The sequence below is a fragment of the Netta rufina genome (genome assembly GCF_964035555.1).
Source record: "Netta rufina genome assembly, chromosome: 15".
Classification (NCBI taxonomy): Eukaryota; Metazoa; Chordata; class Aves; order Anseriformes; family Anatidae; genus Netta; species Netta rufina.
The window spans coordinates 6601822-6627233 of record NC_140138.1 but is presented as its reverse complement, the minus strand read 5'-3'; the positions used below and the strand labels follow the sequence as shown (position 1 = coordinate 6627233).

Here is a 25412-nt window from a genome sequence, read left to right as displayed (position 1 = left end):
GCCGCCGGTGAGGCTCGGCCGGGGCCCCCCACGGCGGAGGGGCGGCCGGGGCAGCCGGCGCGTGCTGCTGCGCGACCCGGTAGCCCCCCGCACACGGCGGGGGCCCCTTGCACGCCGCGGGGGTTTTATTTGCCTGAAGCTATTAACAGCTCGGAGCGGCTCGGCGGGAGGGGAGGAGGTGCTGGGGAAGGGGCTGCGGGGGCTGCGGGCACCCCTAGGGCCTGCAGAGCGCCAGCAGTGGGGTGGCGGAGAAAGCACGGCCCTGCTGCAACCCCTCGCCAGCGCTAATTAGGGCCGTCATTAAAAGGGCTGAAAGACGGGGCTGAGAGAGGAGCCAGCCACGTCCTAGGCAAGGACATGAGGCGGGACGTCTGTCCTCGGGGCCCCTGGCACGGAGGGGCTGGAGCAGGGGCTGCTACGGCCTCGCACACCCAGAGCTTCCTCCCCTTGGTCCTCCGCCTGCCCACGCCAGCGGGACGGGGGCTCTGTGTCCCGACGAGGCCGGTGCTGTGCCAGAAGCCCGGGATGCCAACAGAGGAAGCTTTCTGGGACGCCAAGTCGCAGCGTGCAGCCAGGGATTTGGGAGATGAGAGGGCTGGAGGCCCGCCAGGGGCTGAGCCCGCCGAGGGGTCACCGCCTGGCCCCGTGCCCCCCTCTGCAGCCCGGGGACGTGGCTCCGCTGCCCTCCGAGCAGCAGAACGGTACCGGGCAGGGGCTCCTGTCCTCCTGAGGGCTCTGCTCTGCCAAAGGGACCGCAGCCAAGGTCACAGCGCTGTCCTCTCCCTGCTTCCCCGCGCAGACACGATGCGGCACGCAGGGGCTGGAGGGAGCTGGCAGCACCCATCAGCGGGCGTTTTGTGGCTCTGCACCGCTCCCAGCACCTTGACAGCTTTGTGATGCCCTCCTGCCACCCGTGGCCACGTCCCTGGCACCCTGAGCCTCCCCGATGGGGCTGGGGCAGCCGGTTCCTTTGGCCCCACAGCCTTGCCCTGGCAGCGTTTCGTTAGCCCAGGCCACCTCGAGGTGCCACCACCAGCTCCAGTTCCAAGCGCTGGAGACCGCGCAGCCATCCGAATCCCTCAAAGCACTCACCCCCTCTCCCCAAAACCCCAAACCCTGCCTTACACTTCGCCCTGGCGCTGGGGGCCACGTGCCCACCCCAAAAAGCGGAACCTTGTAGTGATTTTGGGGGCAAAGCAACAGCGTGGGCAGGGGTCCCGGGGGGTGGGTTTTGCCCGTGGGCGCAGCTCCGTGCGGCACAAGCAAAGGGTTAAGTCCTGCTCGGCGTGCGGGAAGCGGGCGCGCTCCCACCCCCTTCGCTGGCGGAGGCCGAGCCGGGTGCGTCCTGGGATGGAGGCGGCGCATCCCACATGTTTGGTTTGCACCCTGCCGAGAGGAGCCGGGGGGAAGGAGGGGCCCTTTCCCCGCTGCCTCGCCCCGCGGGACGCAGCCCCTCGAGCCGGAGCCGGGACACCATGCACGGAGGAGCTGGGGGTGCGTGGACGCCGACGGCCCTAAATCCGGGGGGCCGGGGGAAAGGGAGAGGATTTGGCTGGGGTGGGCAGCTCGTGTGCTGCTTCACGCCCCGGGCAGGAGCAGCGGTGGGGAGACGTGACCGCAGAGGGGGTTTTGGGGCTCTTCCATGGTCCCTTTGGGGCTGGAGTGTCCCGGGCAGGGCAGGAGGGGATGGTGAGATGCCGAGGGGCTGGTGGCACGGCCACTTGGTTCCTCCTGTGTGGGCAGCCGGGGGCTGGGAGGCTGTGGTGCCGTGCTGGGACGGTGGGGACAGCGGTGGGGACAGCAGCGTGCCCAAGCCTGGCTGTCTCTGTCCCACCAGGAGCCAGGTCGGGGGCCCAGAAACTGCAGGGATCCAGCCCCTCCCTCAGCACCGCCAAACCAGCCGGGCGTTTCGCGTGTGAAGCCGTGCTCGCGGCGCTGCTTGCTCCACGTATCCTCATGCAAACCTCTCTCTCCCGCAGAGCTGACACCATGAACCAGCTGGTCCTTTGCACGCTGCTGCTCTTGGTCCCCGGGGAGCCGGCGCGGGCATGTCCCGCTGGCTGCCAGTGCCAGGACCCCAAGACCATCCTGTGCGCGGCCAGACGGGGCCACACCGTGCCCCGGGGGCTGCCCCCCAACACCCTCTCCCTGTACATTTTTGAGAACGGCATCACGATGCTCAGCGAGGACAGCTTCGCGGGGCTGCCCGCCCTTCAGCTCCTGGACCTCTCGCAAAACAAGATCGCCAGCATCCAGAAGAACATCTTCCAGCCCCTAACGGAGCTTGTCAACTTGGACCTGTCCTCCAACCAGCTGCAGGAGATCACCAACGAGACCTTCCACGGGCTGCGGCTGCTGGAGCGGCTCTACCTGCAGAGGAACAGGATCCAGCACATCCACGCCGCCGCCTTCGACACGCTGGAGAACCTGCTGGAGCTGAAGCTGCAGAACAACCAGCTCTGGGCAGTGCCCCCCCTCGACCTGCCCAACCTCCTGCTGCTGGACATCAGCTGGAACAAGATCCCCGCTATTGCACCCGGGGCCTTCCACGCCGTCAACATCGAGTCGCTGAAGATCGCGGGGCTGGGCCTGACGAGCTTGGACGAGGAGCTCTTCCAGACCCAGAACAACCTCCACGAGCTGGACGTCTCCAACAACCTGCTGGAGCGCGTCCCGGCCGTGCTGCGGCGCCTGGGGAGCCTCACCAAGCTCAGCCTGGCCGGCAATGCCCAAATCTCCCAGCTGCCGGCAGAGGACTTCCAGAGCCTTCACAACCTCCAGGAGCTGGACATCAGCAACCTCAACATCAACACCATCCCTCGGGACTTCTCCGGCTTTTTCCCCAGGCTGCGGGCCGTGACGGCCGCCGGCAACCCCTTCAACTGCATCTGCCAGATGAGCTGGCTCGTGCAGTGGGTGAACGCCAGCAGCGTGGTCCTCCGGCGGCCCGAGGAGACGCGCTGCCACTTCCCCCCAAAAAACTCCGGCAAGCTCCTCCACCACCTGCAGTACGCCGACTTCGGCTGCCCCACCACCACCACCACGACCACCACCACCACCACCACGCCGCGCACCACCACGCTGCGGCCCCCCGCGCCTCTCCCCACCAGCAGCCGCCCCCCGCCGGCGCCCAGCACCGCCGCTCCCACCCCGCAGGCCAGGGCCTCCCCCGGCAGCTCCGCGCCCGTGTCCTTCAGCGTCCCCCCCGGCCCCCAGCAGCCCCCCGCCGCAGATCTGCCCCCCGCGCACGTGCCTGAACGGCGGCACCTGCCAGCTGGACGCGCGCAGCCACCTGCAGTGCCTGTGCCCGCAGGGCTTCGCCGGGGCGTACTGCGAGGAGGAGGAGGAGGCGAGGGGGACGACGCCGTCCCCGGCCACCCAGGCGCCGACGCCGAGCCGGCGGATCAGCATCACGCAGGTGAGCAGCACGTCCCTGAAGGTGGACTTGCAGAACTACGTCCAGTCCAAAGCGCAGCTGAAGGGCATCCGGCTGAGCTACCGAAACCTCTCCGGGCCGGACAAGCGGCCCGTGATGCTCCGCTTACCGGCCTCGCTCGCCGAGTACACGGTGCGGGCGCTGAGGCCCAACTGCACCTACCGCGTCTGCGTCGGGCCGCTGGGGGAGAAGGTCTCCAAGGAGGAGTTCTGCGTCGAGGCGCACACCTTGCAGATGACCCACCAGCAGCACTCGCCCGTCACCCAGGGCAAGGACAACAACCTCACCCTGATGATCGTCCCCGCGCTGGCCGCCGTGCTGCTGCTGGTGGTGGTGGTGACGGCGGTCACGTACTACCGCCGGCACCGCCGGGCGAAGGCGCACGCGGGCGGCGGGGTGGACGCCGGGCCGCTGGAGCTGGAAGGCGTGAAAGCCTGCCTGGACAACGGGGACCTGAGCACCCACAGCCGCAAGGGGCCGGAGCCCGCGATGCTCTCGGGCGGCTCCGAGTGCGAGGTCCCGCTCATGCAGGCGCACTACCCCAGCAACAACAACACCACCGCGCTCAAGCCCTCCTACTTCTGAGCCAGGCGGCACGGGCAGCCGGGCCGGGGGAGCCCCGCGCGGCCGGCGGCGGCACCCGGCCCCGTTCCTCCGGGCCGAGGAACAGCGAGGAGTTAACTGAAGGAAGGCACAGAGCCCAAACCCGTAACGTGCAATTTCTGAGAGGCTTACACACTTAGGGAGTAGACACTAATTTTACCGCTCGGCGCATGACTAAGTGCCTTGACTTCTGTGACTCTACGTAGAACGTGGGTAGCGAAAGAGAGGGGTTTTCGTTTTTAATTTGGGGTTTGGGTTGGCCTTTTTAATGTTTTTTTTTTTTTAGCTAGCGCTAAAAAGAAAGTCAGCGGTGACTTAGCTAAGGGGCATCAACGTGCTGGCAACAAGGGCCCTTTAGTGGAGCACGGCCCGTGGCTCTCAACTCCCTGGAAGCTGATGTGAGCGGCGCGGCCCGGCCGAGGTGCTGGGACCCTCGGGACCCCCGGGCCGCGCGCCAAAGGAAGCGCCGAGCAGGCGAACCGGGAATCGAAGCTTTAAGAACTCTGAGAGAATATTTATACACGGTTATTTCCCATTTCTTCTGGGAAAACTCTTTTTTTTTTTTTTTTTTTTTTCTAGTACAGGTTTGTGTACATCTGTTTTGTAAGGCAGACCAGAAGGGTGTCTTTTTTTGTAAAAAAAAAAAAAAAATTAAAATAAAATAATAACAACAAGGAATCGTGCACGGTGTTTGCAATCTTGGGAGCTGCGGGACCCCTGCCGAGGGCGGCACAGCCCGGCTCCCCTGGGACCCTCGGGCAGACCCCGCTGGTGGCAGTGCCCGTGTCCCCTGCAGAGGGGGGGACAGGTCGGCCGTGTGCTCCCCGTTGCTGTTGGCACTGGATGAGTCAGGGCAGTTTTTTGGAGATTTCAGCCCCGTGAAGCTGCCCCCCCAGCGCGAGCTGCCGGCAAAACAGAGGTCTCACGAGTTTCAAATGAGACCCTGCCCTGCGCATCATCCAGCCTGACTTCATCCTGCCCCAGCTGCCAGATGGCCGCGGGGCGTCGGACAAACAGCGTGGCTCAACCTCGATAACCTCCTGACATCACCCTCCTCCTCCTCCTCCTCCTCCTCCTCCTCCTCCTCCTCCTCCTCCTCCTCCTCCTCCTCCTCCTCTCCACGCCAGCCCCACGCCAAGGGGCTGCCCGGGGCTCTGCCCTGCATCTGGCACCGCGCCATGCCCGAGCCTTCATCCGCAGCCATGCAGCTGCTCAGCCCGCAGCAGGGCCATGGCCCCCTCGCACCGGGGGCTGCCACCACGCCGGGGCTCAGGCAGCCCGTGCTGGGCCCCCCCTCCTGGGTGTGAGCCCCCCAGCCCCTCCAACAGCCGTGTTCGTGCGCTGGCTGCGGCAGGGGGGGGCTCGGGGCCGGCGCGAGGCAGGTTGCCGCTGCCAAGTGCTTTCTGCTCCAACCTCTGGTTTTAATCGTTTTCCAATCCTTTATCTTTCGGGCTGGAATTTTCCAGGTTGGGTCCCTGCCCGCGGAGGTATGTTTTATTTGGAGAAAATGAGCAAAGCGGGCTGAAGCGCCGCCACCACCGCAGCGAGCGGAGCTGCGGCGGGCCGGCTGCCCAAAGGGTTACAGAGGGGACACGACCCAAGGGGGCTGCTGCCTTCCCGGGCTGGCAGCTCAGGTGAGCGCCCTGCAGCCCCCTCCCAGCCTACCGGGACCCCCGGGCGCACCGCGCTGCTGCAGGATGTGGCCCTGACCCGGTCCCGTGCGTGCTCTGGATGCAATTAGGGGCACGGGGCGGCAGCGGGGGCTGTCTGGCGCGGCCCCCCCGGCTCCCAGGTGGGTTTCCGGCAGGGCTGGCTCCCATTAGGGCCGGCGCAGTGGCAGCGGGGGCCCCTCTCCGGCGCGGGCGGGCAGGCGCGAGGGCCACGCTCGCCCGCTCAAAGGGCCCATTGTGGTTCTCTCCCCACAGATTTTTCAAATTAACATCCCAAATTCCTCTGAAAATTGCTGCTGTGTAAATATTTTCACTGCGAGCTTTGTATATTTTCCAGCCCTGCGAGGAGGAGGAGAGCAGAAAACTCCCCGGCGGAGCGCAAGCCCCGTGCCGGGTGCCTCTGGACGGTCGCTGCCGCAGCCCCCGAGCCGGGACGGGCGCAGGGACGGGCTCAGCCCCAGCACCATCACGCAAGGAGCCATCACGCCTCTTCCCTCCTGGCCCCTTCCTTTTCCCTCCCTGTATTCCTACGGCTCCAGGACCTCGCTGAGAAATCCCCTCCCCGCTTTCAGGCAGCCCCATCCTTCACCGCCCAGGCTGGAGAGGGCGGGGAGGGAGCACAAATCCCTCTCCCACATCCAAGCACTGGCACAGCCACATCCCCTTCCAAGGGTCACGCTCCCACCGGAGCTGCTGTTTTGCTCCTCCCTGGCTTCACGATGTGCCCCTCTCCCAAGGAAGGGACTTTTCCCACTTGCTCAAGGTTTGCCAGGCTCGGGGCTCGGCGCAGCTTGGCACAGCGCAGTGCTTGGACCCGCTGTGATACCCAGCACCCACATCTGCACCCGTGTGGCTCTGCGGGAGCTCTGTGGCACCCAAAAAGTGTCCTCGCAGCTCCCCCCCAAGCCCTCACGGCTTCCCTAGCCCCAGCACAAAAGTCCCCCCGGCCACTGCCAGCTCCACCGCAGCCCCAGGAGCAGATGAGCGCGGCACATTGTGCGGCGCTGCTAATTCCTCTGAGCTGAATCAGCGCAGGGGAAGGATTGCAAAACCCCCTGAAATGAAACCAAAAAAATCCCTCTCGCTGTTCTCGGCTAACCGAGAGCCCTGGGCAGAAGCCACCAGCAGGACAGGGGCCCAGTGAAGAGCACCGCGAGCTGCACAGGGGCAAGTCCCGGTGTCCCCAGCACCCGAGCAGCCCAGGGAGCCCGTGCCGGGTCCCCAACGTCCCCATGGCTGGAGCAGAGCCGCAGCAGGACACGCAGCCTTTGCAGGGCCACAAAGGGGGTGCCGGGTCCCCGTCCCCTTACCCCGGGGTGAAGGATGCCCATGGGGAGCCGGGGCGTGCGTGCAAGTGTCCCGCAGCCCCCCCCGCGCTGCTGCAGAGCATTTGCTGCCAGGAAGAGCTTGTGGAAAGGCAGAAATCTTGCTGGCTTCCTGGAAAGCTGACGGGGCCAGGGCTGGGGAGCGCTGGTCGCCCGCGGAGGCGGCTGCGGGCCAGCGCGAGGCCCGGGACGAGGCTGTGGCCCATCTGGGAGCGATTTCGGCAATTAGGCTGCTCGCCGCCTTCCCGCTGGAGCGGCCGCGCAGGCACTGGGCTATTTTTACACGGTGCAATTAGCGGGGCAGGCTGCGGGGCTGGGCAGGCACCCTGGCTTTGCTTAACCCCTTCGTGCGGCCACGGGGAAGTGTCTGTCCCCACTGCCGTGCGGGGACGGTCCCCGCCGGGGCTGGCACCTGGTCGGGTGGCTTCTGTCCTTCCTTGTGTCTTGTGGCAGCAGCCAGGGGCTGGCTGGAGCAGAGGGAAAAACCCTTTTCTTGCAGACCAGCACAGGCCTGGGGGCAGAAGGGGCGAGGGCAGGGCTCTCCAGGGATGGCTGTGGCACGGGGATGGGGACGGGGACCTGTCCTGCTCAGGGCTCTGCCACCAAGGCCTTGCCCCTGGGGTGGAAGCTGTTGGAGACCCCCCGAAATGTCCGTGCTACCCAAAATCATAGAAAATGGCTGCTGAGTCCCAGAAATAGCCAGCATTCGTGGCTTCAAGGCCGGACTGGGATGGGAGATGGGGGTGCTGGCGCTGCCAGCACGGGGATTTGGGGTAAAAGTAACCCCAAGTGGCATGGGTGCACCCCTGGGACGAGCTGCGTCGCACGGGGGAGCCCCGCTGGGCTCAGGGCATGGGGAACACAGCAGAACCTGCTGCAGAAGTCCCATAAAAGCCAATAAACGGGGACAGGGGACAGCGGGCTGGTGGAGGCGCGTGGCTCAGCGTGCACGAGAGCTGGAGCCTCGTGGCCGGGTGAGCAACGCCGTCGGGAAGGGCTCGGGAAGGGCTCGTGCTCCAGCCCTGGCCACTTGCAGGCTGTGCAGAGCCGTGTCCCACCCCGCGGGGAGCACCAGGGGCTCGCAGCAGCCAGGGCCCAGCCCCAGGAGCTGGAGAAGGGAAGGATGATGAGCACAGAGCGCAGCCCGGGTCAGCGTCCCCACGGGGAACCACCCGGGGCCCTCCGAATCCCAACCCAAGCAGTGCTAAACCCAAGCAAACACGCCACGGGCACCTCCCTGCTGGACTTTGCACTGCGAAAGGCAGCACAAACCCGGCCGGCCCCACCGGGCCCCAGCACTCAGCCCTCCAAAAAGCTCTTCCCCAGCTCTCCCGGCATTTCGGGACTTTTTGGGACACTTTGTAAGACCCGGTCACCTCGGCCCAGCCCCGAGAGGGTTGTGGCAGGGGCTGGAGGCTGCCGGCTCTGCAGGGGAAGGTTTGGGTGGCACAACAAGGGAGCCACTGTTCTCGGCAGCCCCGGCACCGAGGCGGCACCGGCCCGGGGCTGCGGGCATGCGGCAGCGGGGTCTGGCCGCTGACCCCGAGTCTGAGCCCGTAACCCAACCCCACCGGTGCTGGTTACAATTTAGGGCAACAATAACCTATTGAGGCCCCTTCCTGCTGCTCCTTGATCCAATTAAAGGGGGCCGGAGGGGAGACAAAACCTGATTCAAAGGCAGCGACGGGCAAGCAAAAAGGCAAAAGGCGGCACGTGAGGACGGCGACGCGGAGAGGGGCCGGGGCCACCCGTGGCTCCTGCCACCGCCTCCCTTGGGCACCGCTGGGGACTCAGCCCCCGGGCAGGGACTGGGGAGGAGGGCCAGGAGTGCCCCCAGCCCAGAATGAGCAGGACACCCGGGGACACATCCAGCACAAGTGGCTAAGCTGGGCCGTGCCACGTGCTGCTATCTGCCCGGCTGCTGCCCCGTGCCTTCAGAACAAGGTTTACGTGGTCACAGAGTCCTCACCTGCTCGGGGTTTGGGATGAGAAAGTCCCCAAATTGACTCAATGACATGGAGGAGAAAGTGGGGTGAATGAGGGCAGTGATTCCCTTCCTACCTTCGCCCCTGGGGACGCTGTGCAGGGACGCAGCCGATTGTGGGGCCGTGGTGACTATAGGCACTGCAGGACGTTGGGGCTGGGCACGTGGGGGCTGTCCCCCCCTGCCCCACCTCGGGCCACGCTCCTGCCCCATTTTGGGGTGCCCAGGGATGTGTGGGGCTGGCTCAGCAGGCAAGGGGCCCCCGCGGCGGGGCACGGCAGGGCACGCGCTCCCCTTCCTGCCGGCCCGGCGTCAGTAATGAATGGTATGAGCTTCCTGCCCGCCCACTGATTGCTTCCTCAAAAACCCTAAACGAGCTGCTGCTGTGCCGGGCTGCCCGTGCACGGCTCGTGGCCGCGGCCGCCGTGCCAGCCTGGCACCCCTCCTGCCACAGCCGGCGCTCGGTGGCCCGTGCCCCACAACCAGCACCCGCGGCCAGCACCGGCGCAGTGCCCGGCCCCTTGAGCACGGCCCCCACCCATGGGTGCCGGTGCCGGCGGGGCCGGGTGCCGTGCCATTTGGGGTCTGTTGGTCCTGAACCAAGCGTGCAGCTCCCCTGCGCAGGCTCTGCCTCCTGGGGGGATCCCTGTGACCCCCAAACCCTCACCTCCCCGTCCTGCACCCTGCCGTGCCGGGCCGGGCGGTTGCGCCGCAGGGAGAGCGTGGCTCGCGCTCGGCACGTCTGCTGGGAGCGAGCCCAAATCCCCCTCCGCGGTTTGTCATCTCCACGAGATTTACAGGCGGGGAGAGGTGGGGAGAGGGCTGGAAAGGCGGCTGCCAGCGCTCAGCCCCAGCGCGGCTCGCTAAAAAGAGCACCTCCCTCTCCTCCCCGGCTCCCCGGAGCAGGGGCCCCGCTCGCCCCCGGGGCGCCCCGCGGCCCCTCTCCTCCTCCACCTTATCAGCTCCCCTCGCGGCGCAGCCACAACCTCGCGAAGCCCCGGCCTGACACGCCGCACGGCAGAGCCTGCCAGCCGCATTCCTGGCGGCCGATAAAGCCGGCAGCCAAAATAACCCCGGCCTGAGCAAACGGGGCTGCGCGCGGCCTCGCGTCTGGATCCAATTTAGCCGGGCGGGCTCGCCCCGGCTGAGCGCCGGCACGGAGGCCCACGCGCGCGGGGGATGAGGAGCGGCAGGGATTGGGGTGGTTCCTGGAAAGGCGCAGCGGGGTGGGTTCTGGAGGAAGGATCCCAAAGCAGCCCCTTTGGCGGCGTGTTGTGCGCCCTGGCTCCCCTCGAGGGCGTTCGCTCTGGACACTCCTGGTGCCCGGGGAGGCTGCCGCAGCCCAGCAGCACCCTGCCAGCACCGGGGTGCTTCTCCCAGCAGCGACCTCGCTCTCCCTGGGGCACGGCAAGGAGAGGTTGGGCACAGCACCCCTGGTACTGCTTTGCCTGTTGTCCTGGCACAGCTGGGGAGCGGGCGAGCTGCAAGCCCCAGGAGCTCGCAGGAGGGCGAGGGATGCTCCCCGAGCCTCCTGCTGTGCCTCCCTCCTCCTGCTGCTCCCCCGCTCACCGTGCTGCGCTGCCCTTCCTCGTGGGGACGTGCCAGCACCTCCCTGCAGCGCCGGCGGCCGTTCCTCTCCCCTCCTGCCGGTCCCAGCTGCCGTCAGCGCCGGCTCGGGGCTGACACCTCGCGCGGGGCTGCTGCGGGGCAGCCAGGGGCCAGCCCTGCTGTCACAGCTCACTCAGCTCCTTGCCAGAGGCCACGTATCGGCACCCGGAGGCTCCCGACCACCCAGCCAGCTCCGTCAGCCCGGCACGTGCCGCAGCCAGCTTGGTGTGTGGCGAGGGTCCCGGTGTCCCTGCCGCATGTGACGGAGCCAGCCCGGCGTGCGGCGAGGGTCCCGGTGTCCTGCTGCCCTGCCAGCAGCTCTGGGACAGGCAGAGGCTTCCAGCACAGCCCAGAAAGCCCCTGTCCCAAACCCTCATTACCCTGGTGGGATGAAGGCAGTGCCTCCTCCTCCTCCTGCCTCTCTGTGTGGCCCCCATTTCCCTGCCCGCACCGTGACCCTGGGCCAGCTCACGGGGGCGGCGTGGGAGAGGTGAGGCCGGCCCTAACCGGAGCGTTTGTCACCTCCGCAGCCTCGGTGGTGCCAGGCAGACAGGAGACATCCTCACCGAGCCTTGAAAAGAGGCGCTGACCCCTCACGGCCACAAAAAACCTGCTGTTCCGTTGCCCAAAAGGACGCCCCACGAGCAAAGCTCCGCCGCCAGCCAGCCCCCGTCTGCCCGGGGCAGCCTCAGCGCCGCACAAAGCGCCGAGCCCTGCTGCGAGCTGGGGTCGGGGCCGAGCTGTGCCAAAGGGACTCACTCGCCCGCAGCAGCGCGCCGGGGGCCCAGCCCCGTTCCCAAGCAACGTGTGCTGCCCGGAGCACGCGCCTGCCCGGCCGCGGCCACCCCAAACACTGCCTTGTGCTGTGGCCAGCGCTGCCATCACCCCTCACAGCGGCACGGAGCTCCCCCCCCCAGCCTGGCGCTGCTGGGGACATGGACACGCTGTCCCCAGCACTGCCACCTCCCGCCCTCCCCACCTGCGTGGTGCCAGGGACGCAGCCACATCGTCCCCGGGCTTGTCCTTGGCTTTGTGTCCAAGCGCTGCCGATGCCAGGAGCTCCCTGCCAGGTCCTGCCCTCCCGCCGTGTTCACTGCGTGTCCCTGAGCACAGGGGGGTGGCGGTGGCCACGGCAGGGCACGTCCCCACCCCGGCACTGCCACGCTGCCCCACATCCCTCCTCGACCACCCCGTGGCGAGTCCCTGTCCCTACCCGGGCGAGGTGTCCAGCGTCAAGGTGAAGGTCGCGCCGCTGAACTTGCGCGTGTCCCACAGCTTCACCTCCCGCTCGCGCATCTGCAGGGACAAAGACGCGGCATCGGTGGCTGCGTGGCCGTCCCCACGTCCTCTCCCGGCAGCCCGCAAAGCAGCTGGGGGTGCCCTTGCTTTGCGATCGCCGTGCCGGGCAGGAGCCCGGGCTGGCGCCCAGGAGACACATGGGGACGCCGCGCCGCGGCCCTGGCACGGGGTGGGAAATCCCAGGCAGCGAGGACCGTACCTGGCTGAACCCCACGGAGATGAGGCAATCGCTGGCGCCCATCCAGAGCAGCCGGGAGTCCTTGTTGTTCTCGTGTCCCGGGACGCTCTGCAAGGCACAGGAGACACGGCCGTCAGCATTCCCACCGCCCGCGCCGTGCGGCTTCACGTGCGGCTACAGCACGGCCGTGACCAGCCCCGGGGCCGAGCGCTGGCTCCAGGTCCCCACCGAGAGGTGCCCACGGTGCCAGCGGGGTGGGGGCAGCCCCCAAGCAGTGACCGTCCCGAGTCCCCAGCCGGCGAGGTGGCCTCCGAGGTGCTGGTGTGGTGGCTGGGATGAGCGGGGGGTGGCAGCGGGTAACGTGAGCGTGATGGCAAGGATCCCGGGTCCCCCAGCACCGCCCGGGCTCCCCCTATGGCAAGCGTGGGGGTTTGGGGGGGCCAGAGCACCCAGAAGCTGCTCCATGCTGGCAGGCACCAGAAGATGTTTGACCCTGGCCGTGGCCAGGGAGGGAGAGGCACTTACTTCCCCGGATGCTTCCCTGGGCTCTCGATCTGTGCCAAATCCCGGCTGCAGGAGGCAGGTGCCCCACGGGTGTCCAGAGGCTACCGAGACACCGATGGCAAACTGAGCCCAGCAGCGCTCCCCACACCTCCTCCTCCTCTCCCTGCAGGGCCAGGACCCCCCCCGGCAGGCCTGTGCCTCATCCTGCCCTCCCCGGCACCATCCCCAGCCCCGTCCCACCCCCAGGCCCCAGCGCTGCTGTGCCGAGGACGGGAAGGGAAGAGTTACTGCGGGCCGGCTCCCATGTGGCCCCCAGATGGGCCCTGCGGTTCCCGGCATCCCAGCAGGGCCCGGCAGCCAGCTCTCGCCCCGCAACGCAGGAGGCGCTGGAGCCTCCTCGTTCTCGTTTTACCGAGCGCCAAGAAGCCAGCCCAACCGCTAACCATTCCAGAGCTGTCATGGAAAAGAGGAGCCGAGCCCAGCGCAGCGCATCCGGCCCCTCCGAGCGCTCCCCGTGCGGCGCAGAGGGGCCCGCGGGACCCGGTGGCATCGGGGTTCTCCTGCCCCCTGGAGAAGCCTCGTCGGGAGCTGCTGCCCCCGGTCCCAGCGGGACGCCCGCTCTCCGCACAAGCTGCCCGGGGCCTGCGGCCAGGGCTGGAGAAGGTGCTGGTGGTGCCAAGTGCGTCCGCTGCCTGGCGCCGGCACGCGGCCGCCTTGCCAGCACAAACAGGGCGCAAAGCCAGCCTGCACGACGCGCAGGGAAGGCGCTGCGCTGGCCAAGCCGAGCCCAGCAGCGGCGGCAGGATGTGGGGCAGGATGTGGGGCAGGATGTGGGGCAGGGGGGGCCCATTCCCCACATCTAACACACTGGCACTCTCCAGCGGGGACGGGAGGCCCCTGAAGAACCCCTGACCCAGTGCCCCTTTCCTGCTGGCTCCATCCCGCTGCACCACGCACAGCTCCAGCACCGGCACCCCTCCGGCCCCATCCCGCTCCTGGGGCCCGTGGCACGTCCCCCTTGCAGAGCAGGGCTGTGTCACCGCCGTGGGGACAAGGAGAGGCCCAAAGCGAGGCTGCAGGGAGGCAGCCTGGGGGCTGCCAGCCCTCCCGGGGCCCCGCCGCCCGCCTGACGGACGGGAGCCAGGATCGGAGCTGAGCAGGGAAGGAAACCCCGGGAGCTGGGGCCAGGAGAGCTGGAAGCCCAACCCTGGCCAGCCCAGATCATCAGCGGGGAGATGGCTTCTGCACCTGAGCCCCGCGGCCGCGGCAGCCAAAACTCCACAGCTGGAGATTCGATAGCCGCGCGCGCCGGCTCCGCTGGCTCCCGTGCGCGGCCAGTGCCGGGGATGCGCGGCCGGTCCCCGGCTGGGTGGGACGGGGCCGAGCACCCGGGGGCATGGCTCGGGATTGCTGCGGGGCGCAGACGGTGCCGGGACCCTCGCACGGGCCCAGCTCGGCGCCCTGGCGGGGCCTCGCCGCTCCCAGCCCACGTTGCGCACGCTGCAGCGGGGAAACATGTTTTCTGCATTAGTTCCATCCCGGGCTGAGCAGTACGTATGTCAGCAAATATGCAGGGAGGCTGGGGCCGGGGCGCTCCGGTTTCGGAGGTGGCTCAGACACCAGGCTGTGCAGATGTTGCCAGAGGTGAGCGGGAGCCGCTCCACCTAGCGGCTCCGGGTCCCGGGGGGGCGTCCCCAGGACCCCCACCCCTGTCCTCGGCCGTGGGCAGGTGGCGAGGCTGGGCTGGGGCGGTGTGGTCAGGATGCTTCGGTCAGCTGGAGCTGGGGGAGCTGCGGGTCCCTGGGGCTGCCTGAACCGGGCGAGAACCCAGTGCTTTGAGCCCAGGTGATGCTGGCAGCCCCTCCGTGTCCCCGCTGAGCTGCTCGTCCTCCTGGCAGGCTCGGTGGAGGCTAGAGGACACCTCCAGCTCCAGGCTGGCACGCAGGGAGCCCAGGAGGGCCTTCCAGCTCCCCCGCCACCACCCGGTCACGCCAGCTCCGAGGCAGCCCGGCCTCTCCCAGCCCTTTGTGCAGGTTCAGCCCAGCTGGTTTGAGGCAGCCCGGGCCAAGGGAGGAGAGAAATTTTGTGCTCCCTCCTCCGAGGCCGCTCGGCAGCGCAGGGAGGGTGCCAGGGATCTCTCCCCACCTCTCCTGGCGCGGGTTGGGTGCCGTGGGGGTCCCCGGCCCTGCTCCCCGCGGGGCCCCAGGGCCGCTGCGGGACGCGGGGGCTGCGGGGTGGCCGAGCACCGCGGGGGAGCAGGGTCGGGGAGGCTCGGCCGGCGTGTCGGATGCAGCTGTTGGCAGCAGAGCCCCGGCGGGGCAGCGCGAGCTGGTAACAGCTGCCGGCGGATTTCGGCTCCTCGGCTGCCTAGGAGAGCCCGAGACAAAGCAAAAACTGCTCCCGCGCCGGGGCGATCCCTGCCTCCGCGGGGAATATTTACCTTGGGAAGGGAGGAGAGGGCAGGGAGGGCCGGGGCTGGGGAGCTCAGGGCAGAGCCGTGGGGCTGGGCAGGGGGGGAGCCCCTCGGTTCTGCCCTCTGGCAGCCCGCAGGCATCCGAACCCCCTGCGGGAGGGAGCGAAAGGGTGGGGAGAGCAACCACGGCACAGGGGGCAGGGGGAAAGGCTTCCCGAGGAGGAGCCGAGGGGGTTAACCACCACGCATCCTCCCCGCAGAAGAATGTGAACTCCTGCTGCCAAATCCCACTTACTCCAGAGGTGGCCAGGAGTGCAGAGCAGCCTCTCGCAGGCCAGCCCCACGCCTGCAGCTCGGCTCCTCCGACCGAGGATGCTCGGAGAGAGGGGACAGCGCACGGATCAGGGGCCACGAGCCCCCAGCGAGGGTGGCTTTGGCATTTAGAAGCTGCCCTCCTCAGATCTGTCCTGAAGCAGCGTGCGGTGCTCACGGGCAGCCAGGGGCTGGCAGGGGACGAGGGGCACGGGGCTTCTCCCCGTGGGGAGCTTCAGTCACCGCATGCGGTGGCAACGATGCTCCGGCAGCCACCACGCTGCTGGCACCGGCCCAGGGCAGGATGAGGGGGTGTGGGGTGGCAGCGGGAAGGGAACGGCGCTGCCTCAGTGTCCCCATGCTGTGGGACATCCAGGAGAGGCCCCAGCCTCCGTCCCGTCCTTTGTGCTGCTTGGCGAGGCCGACGCAAGGCTCCCGAGGATGCCGCCGGCCCAGCAAGGGCAGGAAGGCGAGCGGGCTCCCAGGGGGACAGCCGCCAGGCTCCGCAGCCTCCCACCTCCACAGAGAGACAGGATTAGGGGTGGGGGGGCGCCCCAAACCGCCCCAGCCCCACAGAATTAAGCAGTGGCAGACCCCAAGCCTGCCCCCTCGGCACGGCCATCCCCAGCGCGCCCGCGGGAGGGAGCGGCATGCCCGTGCGCCCACGTCCCTCGTGATGCTCAGCCCGAATCCTCCTCGACTTCCCCATGTCTGCAATACCAGAGGCATTCCTGCGAAGGACGGCCGAGGGGGGAAGCGGAGCAGAGGAAATATAAACAGTCCCGTGCAGCTACGCTGGGGAACAGAAGCATGAGAGCGCCGAGCGCGCGGTGCTATAAATAGGCAGCCCAGAGCTAGGCCAACTTTTTCAAAGCTTCCCACGGTCTCCTTGGGAATGTGGGATGCTGCGGACCTTCCCCCCGCCCGGAGGAAGCTGCTGCTGAGGCTGGGAGTCAGGTACCCCCGGGGTGACCCCGGCGTGGGATGCCGTGCTGCTGGGGGGGGGGTGGGGGTGAAGGCAGAAAGGCTCAGCCATCGCTCCGGCAGGATTTGGGGCAGAGGTGCCACACTGGGCTCTGGTGAGCCCAGCCTGGGTGTCCAGCTGGCCACGGCATCACCCTGCTGGCATGGCCACAGAGCCCCAAACCCCGCTGTGCTCATGGCAGGGGGCTGGGGGACAGCCACGGTGAGAGGTGGGCACCCCCCGTCCCCACCTGGGCACCGCCAGGCACCCAAATGTGCCCCCGTCGCCGTGGCAGGCACGGCAGGAGGGATAAACCCATGGGGACAAACCCCCGGGGACCCCCTGCAAATTGTCCCCAGCTGCCCCCAGCCCCGGCCCCGCAAGCAGCGGGCTCTGAGGGAGCTCTTTAAAACGTGAGCGCGGGCGTGCGCTCGCCCGGCGCGTGCGGCTGTTCCCTCGCCCCCGGCCCTGCCGAAAGGCTGTCGGGGGAAGTTTCTCGTGAGAACGAGCTCGGTCCCTCCCCGTCCCACCCTGGCCACGCTCGGCCACGGCCCCGCAGCCTGGAGTCTCCTGCAGCACACGATGAACCCCCAGGGCCCTGTCCGGGGGATGTGGGAGCGCACGGAGGCAGGAGGGACGTGCCCAGGTGTTGTAGGGTCGGTGAAGGCAGGAGGGGAGAAGCACTGAGCCCCAAAAGGGCCGCAGCCAGGAGGAAGAGGATGCGACACGTCTCCAAGGAGAGGGTAAAGGCAAGGAGACAACTGTGCACAGCAGCAGCGAGCCCTGAGCCCGTGGGAGGCTGCAGCATGGGGAGCGTGGCCTTGGGAGGGGGACGGGGCCAAGGCAGCGGATGGGACTCAGGGGAGCTCTTCACAAGGACGGCAGTGCTCACACCCAGCCCAAGCCGGGCCGGGGAGCATGGGGAGGCACAGTGGGAACAAAAGGGTGGCCCCAGCGCCTGGTGGGGCTGAGCAGCCCCTGCTTGAGGCTCAAGGTGTCTCCAGGGGCACTTTTGGGGCCCCAGGGAGCCAGGCCCAGCAGGGAGTGGGTGCAAGCACAGCCCTAACGCTCAGAGGGGCCGGCGGGGTTGTGCCTCCCTCTTCCAGCCCAGATGCTGCAACAAGGGGCTGTGGGTCCAGCAGGATGAAGCCGCCATCCTCCCAAGGGACGTGGTGGCCATGGGTATAGTCTGGGCACCCTCTGGGGTCAGCAAAACCCCTGGCTGCACCGCTCTCGCGCCACCCTGCCCTTCGTCACCGCTCTCGCTGCGTCACACGCTGCTGCCCGCGGCCGGGACATGCCCGAAATAGCTGCGAGGGGGCTGGGGGGGGCCGGGCCCTCCCCACGCACGGCTGCAGGAGCTTCGAGCCTGGCTCTGGAGGCTGAGCCCTCACCACGACCTCCTGGCCACCCCAAGATCCCCAACGCAGCACCCACGAGACCCACGAGCACCGTGGGGCGTTGCAGCCCCGCCACAGCGACCTCTCCGTCCTGCTCCAGGGGCTCCTGTTTTAGCTCCTCTCACCCTTTTTCCCCCGCTCTAAAAAAGGACTGGTTTAATGAGGCGGGCTTGGCAAATTAAGAAAACCAGCCGGAGGAGCAGCCCTCTCTGCTCCGAGCGGGGCTGGCTGGAGCCCATCGCTCACCTCCTGCACCGCCGCGCCGCCCGGGCCACTTCAAAGAGGGGAGCTGGCGAGGTGCTGGCACCACGCAGCGGCCCCGGCATCACTCGGTTTCATAACCACGCTGGCTCCGGGGAGCAGGAGCCCTTCCAAGCAACCCGGCCCTCCAGCAACAGGGGAGAAAAAAAAAAAAAAAAAAAAAAAGCACACAAAAAAACAAAACACAGGAGTGTTATTCCTCTTGGCCAAGCCAGCCCTGCGCAAGCTTCCAGAGGATTTATGGCATTTTAAAGTTTTCCCCTTCGGCGCAGCACTTCTCCAAGACTAAACATCTTCATCAATCCTCAGCCGGCCGGGGTTAGGGCTGCGGCGCTGCGCCTCCCGGCAGCGAAGGTGCAGATTTCTCTTGGCAAACCCAGCGCCGGCCGGGGCTCCGCAGCCGGCCCCGGTCTGGCTCAGCCAGGCAGCGGAGGGAAGCGAGCTGCCTGCTTTGAACAGACACCATCATTCACACGTTATTTTTAAGAGCTCAGCTAGACGGAGTCCACCCTCCCGAGGAGACTTGGCGCGAGCCCGCGGAGCTGGCGGCTCGGCAGGAACGCCGGTCCCCAAGCCGGCAGGTCTGGAGGGGGAGGAACGGGGGGTGGGCAGCCCACGGGTGGGCACGGGGTGAAGCTGGGGGCACCTCACCGCGACACTGAGAGGCTCCCAAAGCAATTTGGAGGGCAGGGAGCACCTCACCCCCGCTCAGCTGCATATGCAGTCGCTGGGTGTATGTAAATACCTTCTATTGCTGTATTTATACGGCTGCCTCGAGAGCCAGAGCACCTCTTGTGCCCGCAGAGAGCACCCTCGGGCCTTTTGGGAGCCAAGAACCCGAGCACCGGGAGCAGGAGAGGTGAGAGGACCGGCGGAGCCTGCTGCAGCCCTCCTGCCCTGGTCTCCACTGCTTCCCTCCCCTCCCAAATGCCTCCCGCCACTTCTGCACGGAGGGACGGCGGCAGCCAGAGCCCCAAAGCCACAGGAAGCCTCTAATAAGAGGCTGCTTAAACTTGATGCTGACGGCGAGCCCCAAGCCCTCTCCTTATTTCCTAATCACTGTTATTTGCTGAGCTGTGCGGATCCAGCTGCCCGGCCTCACCCTTGGCAAGTCCTCGTTCCCAAAAGCCTTTTTGCTCCAAAGGAACCAAAGGAGCTCCTGCACGGCAACACAAAGCCCAGGAGCCCGCAGCCACCCTGGAGCCCTCGTGCCCGCAGGGCTCCTCGGGGGGAAGGTGACGGTGCCAAAGCCCCCGGGAGCGCTCGCCAGCCCCACGTGGTGAACATCACCAGGGCCAAGGAGGAGGCAGCCCCGTCCCCTCTGTGCCACCACGTTGTCACCAGGGCCCCTTGGAGCGTCTGTGAGCCCTGCCAGGGCTGGGGCAGGGGGGGGCACCGAGCACCCTGCACTGCACAGCCGGGAAGGACGGTACCTGGGATGCAGCCGGGCCGGCTCGGGGGTCAAAAATCCGCAGCTTCTTGTCCTGGTGAGATAAAAAGAAAACAGAGAGGGGTTAAGGACCCCATGGCCAGCAGGATGTGTGGCTACGTTAGGCAGAGGGCTGCAGCGAGCCTCCTCCTCCCCACAGTGCCGGCTCCTGCGCCATGCTGCGGGCACGGACACATCCCCATGGCCTCACCAGGGCCCCGACACCCCCAAAACTGCTCCAAGACGCCCCCACAACCACTCTCCCTCCAAAGCAGAGCCAGGGCTCGTGCTGACCCCTCAGCCCCCACCCTCCCACCGCTCTCCAGCACCCTGAGGGCGGCGTGGCGAGCCCGGCACCCCGCAGCCAGACGGGTGGGATGCTGCAGGGAGGTGCCCTGGAGCCAGCTCTGCTCTTTGCAGTGCCACACTTCGCAGTGCTCCAGCTGCTCGCTCGGCCAGGCTCTCCTGCTCGGTCCTGCTCGCTCAGCCTCCTTCCACAGCCTCCACGCACCCTGCGCACCGCCTGCCCGGCACCGAGCAGCAGGCGCCATCTAGCGCTGCTCAGCGCCCCTCACCGGGCTCAGATTGGGCCTTTTCTCCCCAAAACGGGGGTCACCGTGCGCACCCCAGGAGCAGGGTAGCCAGCCACGAAGAGGTCGCCCCCTTTCCAAAGCCCCTGCGCTCAGCCAAGCAGCCGGCGCTCCTCAGTGGGTTCGTGGCCACCAGGACCGTGGTGCGTGGGGGACAGTGAGCACTCTGCAAGCAGCCAGCCAGAGCCCAGAAAAGACCCCACGGAGGAGGAGGAGGACGGGAGACGCCCGCTGAGGTGCTCGCAGTGCTCAGCAGCCTCCTTGCACCCTGCGCTGCTCACCTTGCAGGAGGTGCCCAGGAGGCGGCCGTCTCGCTTCCACGCCAGGCTCTGCAGCTGGTCCCCGTGAGGTTCCAGTGCTGGGGGAGGAAAGCACGGTCAGGGCCTCCCGAAGGGCTGGGCACCCTCTCCGTGCTCCAGAGGACAAAGCAGGACGTCCCCACCCCAGCCCTGGGCACCCAGAGCAGGAGGGCAGGGCTGGCACAGTTTCCCAGCAGGAGCTCCCCTCGGCACCACTGGTTTTCCACCCGAGCAGCTTGGTGTTGCCAAATGACCCCCTTCTGCCCCAGAAAGCAGGTTTCCCTTCCCCAGGTGGACTGTGTTTGCCACACGGGGATCACGAGGCAGTTGCCGGTTCTTCTGGACTCAAAGCCACCGAATTCAAAACCCAAAGCAAGGTGATGCCAGCGTGCTGCCACCAACACCAGGCCAGCTCAGCTCTGGCTGCCCAGCGGCCGACGGCACCCGCGTCTCCAAATTTCCAACCTGCCAGTGGCTGCTGCTTGCCCACGTCCCAGACGGTGACTCGCTTCCCCGTGCCGCTGGCCAGGACCCCGTCCGCCGTGGGGTGGAACTGCAGCACGTCCACGGGGCCCCCACCGGGCCCCAACGTCAGCCCCGCGCTGCTGGGCAGCTCCTGGCCGCTCTCGGGCAGGCGCCAAACCTTCACCTGCGGACCCCAGAAGATGTGGGTCAGACCCCGGGTGGGTGAGCCAGCCCTGACCCTGCACCCCACAGCCAGCACGGAGCCAGCTGAGGGTGCTTGCTGCTCTTCCAGGCTGTGGTGCCTTCTACCCAGAGCCAGGAAAATGGGCCACCAGGTGAGCCTCATCGAGTGACCCCTGCTGGGATCGGGGCTGCAGGCATCCCGGGTGACAGGAGAGGGCTGATCCTTGGTGGATGCACCTCAGTCCCCGTCCCTCACGTCAGCCTGCCCCATCCCCTACACCCCAGGGAGTGCCCACACAGCTCTCCGAGGCTTGCACCCTCCTCCCCAGGCTCCTGGCACTCCCGTCTCTCTGCATCCACCTCCCCAGGCTCTGCAGCGAAGCCCAGGGACACAGCAGGGTGGGGACAGCACGGCCCCGTGGGTCCCCACGGCACCGAGCACTCACCGTCTCGTCAGCAGAGCCCGTAGCCAGCAGGAGCTGATCGAATGGTGAGAAGTCAAAGTCTGTCACCACGTCTGGAAGGAGAGGAGCAGAGGCCCAGCCCCGTGTCACCACTGTTCTTCTGACCCCCCCGCACACAGCACATTCACCCCCCGTTGCTGCCCCCCAGTCTCAGCCCCTTGCCGCGCACAGGCATGGAGCGAGGTCCCCTCGGGGGACCCAGCCCCACCGAGGTATTTTAGGGCAGCTCAGCTTCCCCGCAAGCCTCCACGCTGCCCCTCGGCGAGCCCTGAGCACACCAACAGCTGCGTTCCCCTCCTCGAGGTGCCACCGCCCAGCTTGGGCTCTGGTTTCACAACAGCCATCCCCGGAGCCGAGCTGCAGGAGGAGCACGCGTGGCACCAGGGCGCCTGCGTCGGCCCCGCGCTGGCCACAACGCTCCCTTTGTAACGGCCCTGAGCAGCGTGATGGTGGCAGAGCCCCGCGGGAGCAAGGCTGGGCTGGCACCAGCACGAACAGCCCCTCCGGTGCTTCGGCACGCTGGGGAAACTGGGTCACCGTGTACTTTTCCGCTTCCACGAGGCGGCAGAGATACGGGCCCAGGAGGCACGAAAAGGCAAGCAACTCACTCCAGCTCCCGACTTGTCTGCCGTGCTCGCCCCGGGGAGGATCCAAAAATCCCTCCCCCTGCTCCGAATGCCCGAGGGAGGCATTTCCCGGGCACGGCCGGCTTCAAAGGGCTCGTGCTGAAATCTCATTAACGGCTCTGCAGCTGCTGGCTGCGCGCGCCGGCCCCACCGAGCGCTCCTCCGGGAGCTCGGGGAGCTGGGTGGCACGGGGATGTCTGCCAGGGCAGGACGGAGGCTGGAAAAAAGCTCTGGAAGGGCAACAAGGCCAGAAAGGGGGCTGAAAAGAGCCCAGCAGATGATGGGCTGAGCCCCAGGAAAGGGCAGAGCCGAGGCGGGCAGAGCACAGCACGCACCGGGGCGGTGCTGGGACGGGCTCAGCAGCCTGCTCCCACCTTGATGCTCATGTTTGGGACATTCCCGTTCCCATTCCTGTTCCCATTCCCGTTCCCCTCATCGCTTGAGCTGGCTGCACGCCACCAGGATCCCAGCTCCTCCACCAGCCCGGTGCTGGGCTGCTCCCGTGCTCCTCCTGCGAGGCTGCCTGCCCCTGGGCTGCTCTGCTGCTGCTCCTCGGGTGGCTCCCAGGAGCCTTTTGCAGGACGCTCGAGGTGAGTCCAGTCTAGATTTATGCTCCAGGGGCGCTTTTCCCACTGGAAAACGCTCACATTTTGCACTGGGAAGTCCGGAGCACACAACACGGGAAGGGCGTGCTGGAGGAAGGTCCCCAAAAGCCTGAAACGTCTCAGCAGCTCTAGAGGTGAAACCCCCTGCTAGGCACAGCTGCCCAGGGGCACAGGGCACTGAGAGAGGGTCCTGAGTGCTCACAGCTTCCACGGCTCTCAACTCAGCAGGTCCCTGCCTCACACGGGAGTGGGACGTGTCTGGGTCACCCTGCCTGCGGGTGGCGGTCCCTGGGGACTCCGGCAGCCCCTCTCCCAGGACACAGATGGCCCTGGGTGACCCCAAGGCTGAGAAGCAGCTCCTGAGCCCCAAATGCGGGGCCAAATGCCTGCTGTGGAGGCAGGAGGAGGCACCCGACCCCTCGGTGCCCCAGCGCAGAGCTCTGCGGAGTACGGGACAAGCTGTGTTGGGCTCAGCAGACGCCCGGCTCACCTGAGTGGCAGCAGAGCTGAGACACGCTCCTCTTGGCTCCATCCTTGCCCTCCAGCGGCACGATGCCCAGCACACCTGCAGGAGAAGACACGGCAGCAGGTCACCGGCCACCCACAGCCCGGCTGCTGCCAACGGGGGCACCCAAAAATCCCAGGGATGCGGCGGGGAGCACCCAGATTTGCAATCCAGAGATGGGCCTGCGGGACTGCCAGCACCCATGGGGGAATTCCTGGTGCCCGCGTGCCTCCTGTGCCCCGTGCCACTGCCACCCAGCCCCGAGGGACCGCAGCTCCGGGGGTAAACCCATCCCAGCTCCCCTTCCTCACCTGTCGGCTCGGCGCTGAACGCTACCCACTGGCAGCTGGCCTTCACCTGGTTCCCACAGGACGCGACGGAGCCGGCTCGGAGACCCCCAATCCAGGCCTGGGATGGAGAACAAAGCCCGTGTTAGGAGATGGTGGGTGCATGGCTGGGGAAGAGAGCACGAAGCATTGACGCAGCGTTGCTGGAGACCTTCAGTCCCAGCAGAGCTCCCTCACCGAGGGACCTGGCACCACCCGGAGCCACATTTGTAGGGTCCCGTCCTCAGGGAGGGATGGGGCAACGCGGCTGCTCGTGCTCCAGCCCTAAAATCAGAGGGGCTGGGGCTGCAGGGATGGGAGCACCCCAGCTCCCAGCGCTGCCTCTCCATGAAACCACAGCTCCTGAGCCCAAATCCCACTTGGCTGCTCGCTCCCCACCACCTCTGTGTTGGAGCACGGCACCCATGGGACACTGAGAGGCTCCACCTTGGCCGGACCCGCTCCCGGTGACACCGGTGCGCAACCGCGTGCCCATGGGAGCTCCTGGCACACCCTGGGCCAAGTCCAACCCTCGTGCAGAGGTGACAGCGGGGCTACGGAGCGGTGCCACGCTGCAGCGGGTGCCCGTGCCCCGCACGGAGCCCTTTGCAGGACGGGAGCTGCACGAGCCCCCGAGGAGCGAGCTGCGCTTCCTCTCTTTGCACGGCTTCCTTTTGGGGCCTGCCAGAGAGCAGCGGTTCCTGCAGCACTTCCTCCGGTCCCTGTCACTGCAGCCTGCTCGGGGGCAGGCCCCTTAACCCTTCCTGCACCCATGGGGGGTGAACACCCCGATATGTCCCTATAACAAGCCGCAGCCCCTCGGGGTGTCTCTGCCGGGGGAGGGAGAAGAGACCCAGGTGGGATCCTCGTGGCTGCGCCCTGCTTCCTGATCCGGCCAGGGCAAGTGTGAGCAGGCGGCCACGCTCAGGGACACCTGAGGGACATGGGGACGGGTCCTGGCTCCCTGGGGCACACTTCACACCCGGATGGGGAATGCCCTAAGGAAGACCCCGTCCCACTCAGGCTGCTGAGGCCGAGCAGATGTCTCCCTGCACACCAGGCCCTCGACATCCCACATCGATATCCTGGGGCTGTGACAGTCCCAAAAACCAGCGTGGGCTCCCCGTGCTGGCTGGGCACACGTGTGGGGACAGCCACATCCCCCCCTTACCCCGAGCTAACCCCAAAGGGACACCCCAGGTGCTGGCAGGGGTGCGGGTGCGGGATTTGTGCGCGGGCAGCTGGGGTGGGAAGCTAAAAGCAAGGAGGCTGCCGAACCCCAGGGGCTGGGAGCTGAACGCATCCATGCCCATGGGGGCCCCAAATCTTTCCCAAAAGCAGCGAGACCCCAAAACCCCCAGCAGCATCACCCAGCCCGCTGCTGGCACCGCACCCACGCCTGGGAGCCACCCAGGAACCGGAGCGGCTTTGGGGAGCCCCGGCAAGGGCTGAGCACCCCGGGACCGCTCCGGGACCCTCTCGGCCGGCACCCCCCGGCCCTAAAGCGGCACCCCCGGGTTAATTTTTTTTTGGGGGGGGGACCGGGGCGGTGCCGCCCGCCCCAGCCCGGCCCCGCCGCCCCACGCCGCGCCCGGGGGAGCCCCGGGGAGCCCCCCCCAGCGCTCACCTCCCTGCGGGGCAGCCGGGCCTCGGTGTGCCGCAGCTTGGACGCCTTGAAGCGGTTCATGGCGAGCCGAGCCGAGCCGGGCCGAACCGGGAAAGCCGAACCGAGCCGGGCTGGGCCGGGCCGGGCCGGGCCGGGCTGAATTGAGCCGAACCGGGCTGGGCTGGGACCCCCCGAGCCGGGCCGGGACCCCCGAGCCGAGGCGATCCGAGCCGGGCCGGGCCGGGCGGGGCTGCACCGGGGCGCCCGAACCGAGCCGAGCCGAGCCGGGCCGCTGGCCACGCCCCCTCCGCTCTAACCACGCCCCCGCCGCGCTGGCCACGCCCCCGAGCCGGGCCG

The 25412-nt window shown here is 67.6% G+C and overlaps 2 protein-coding genes across 3 annotated transcripts in view; one reads left to right on the top strand and one right to left on the bottom strand.

Annotated features, from left to right (window-relative positions):
- LOC311215164 (mitochondrial import inner membrane translocase subunit TIM16-like) overlaps positions 1-25330 on the bottom strand; it is a 39124-nt gene extending 13794 nt beyond the window's left edge. Inside the window, exons 1-9 of one of the 2 annotated variants that reach the window (XM_084296192.1) lie at positions 25077-25330; positions 23435-23531; positions 23109-23183; positions 21370-21440; positions 20741-20924; positions 20258-20334; positions 19391-19441; positions 12125-12211; positions 11840-11922 (exon numbers count right to left, since the gene is read on the bottom strand). In XM_084296192.1, coding sequence (XP_084152318.1) covers positions 11840-11922; positions 12125-12211; positions 19391-19441; positions 20258-20334; positions 20741-20924; positions 21370-21440; positions 23109-23183; positions 23435-23531; positions 25077-25136 — 785 coding nt within the window. In that variant the 5' untranslated portion in view covers positions 25137-25330. The remainder of the gene's footprint in view (positions 1-11839; positions 11923-12124; positions 12212-19390; positions 19442-20257; positions 20335-20740; positions 20925-21369; positions 21441-23108; positions 23184-23434; positions 23532-25076) is intronic. The other variant, XM_084296194.1, reaches the window with a different exon arrangement.
- VASN (vasorin) lies at positions 1351-4162 on the top strand (the record flags this gene model as incomplete). Its single annotated transcript, XM_084296195.1, is given in 5 exon segments — positions 1351-1401; positions 1404-1445; positions 1448-1494; positions 1980-3201; positions 3203-4162. Coding segments are annotated over 5 exon segments (2181 nt in total). The 3' UTR covers positions 4022-4162.
- Positions 25331-25412: the final 82 nt, after the last annotated feature.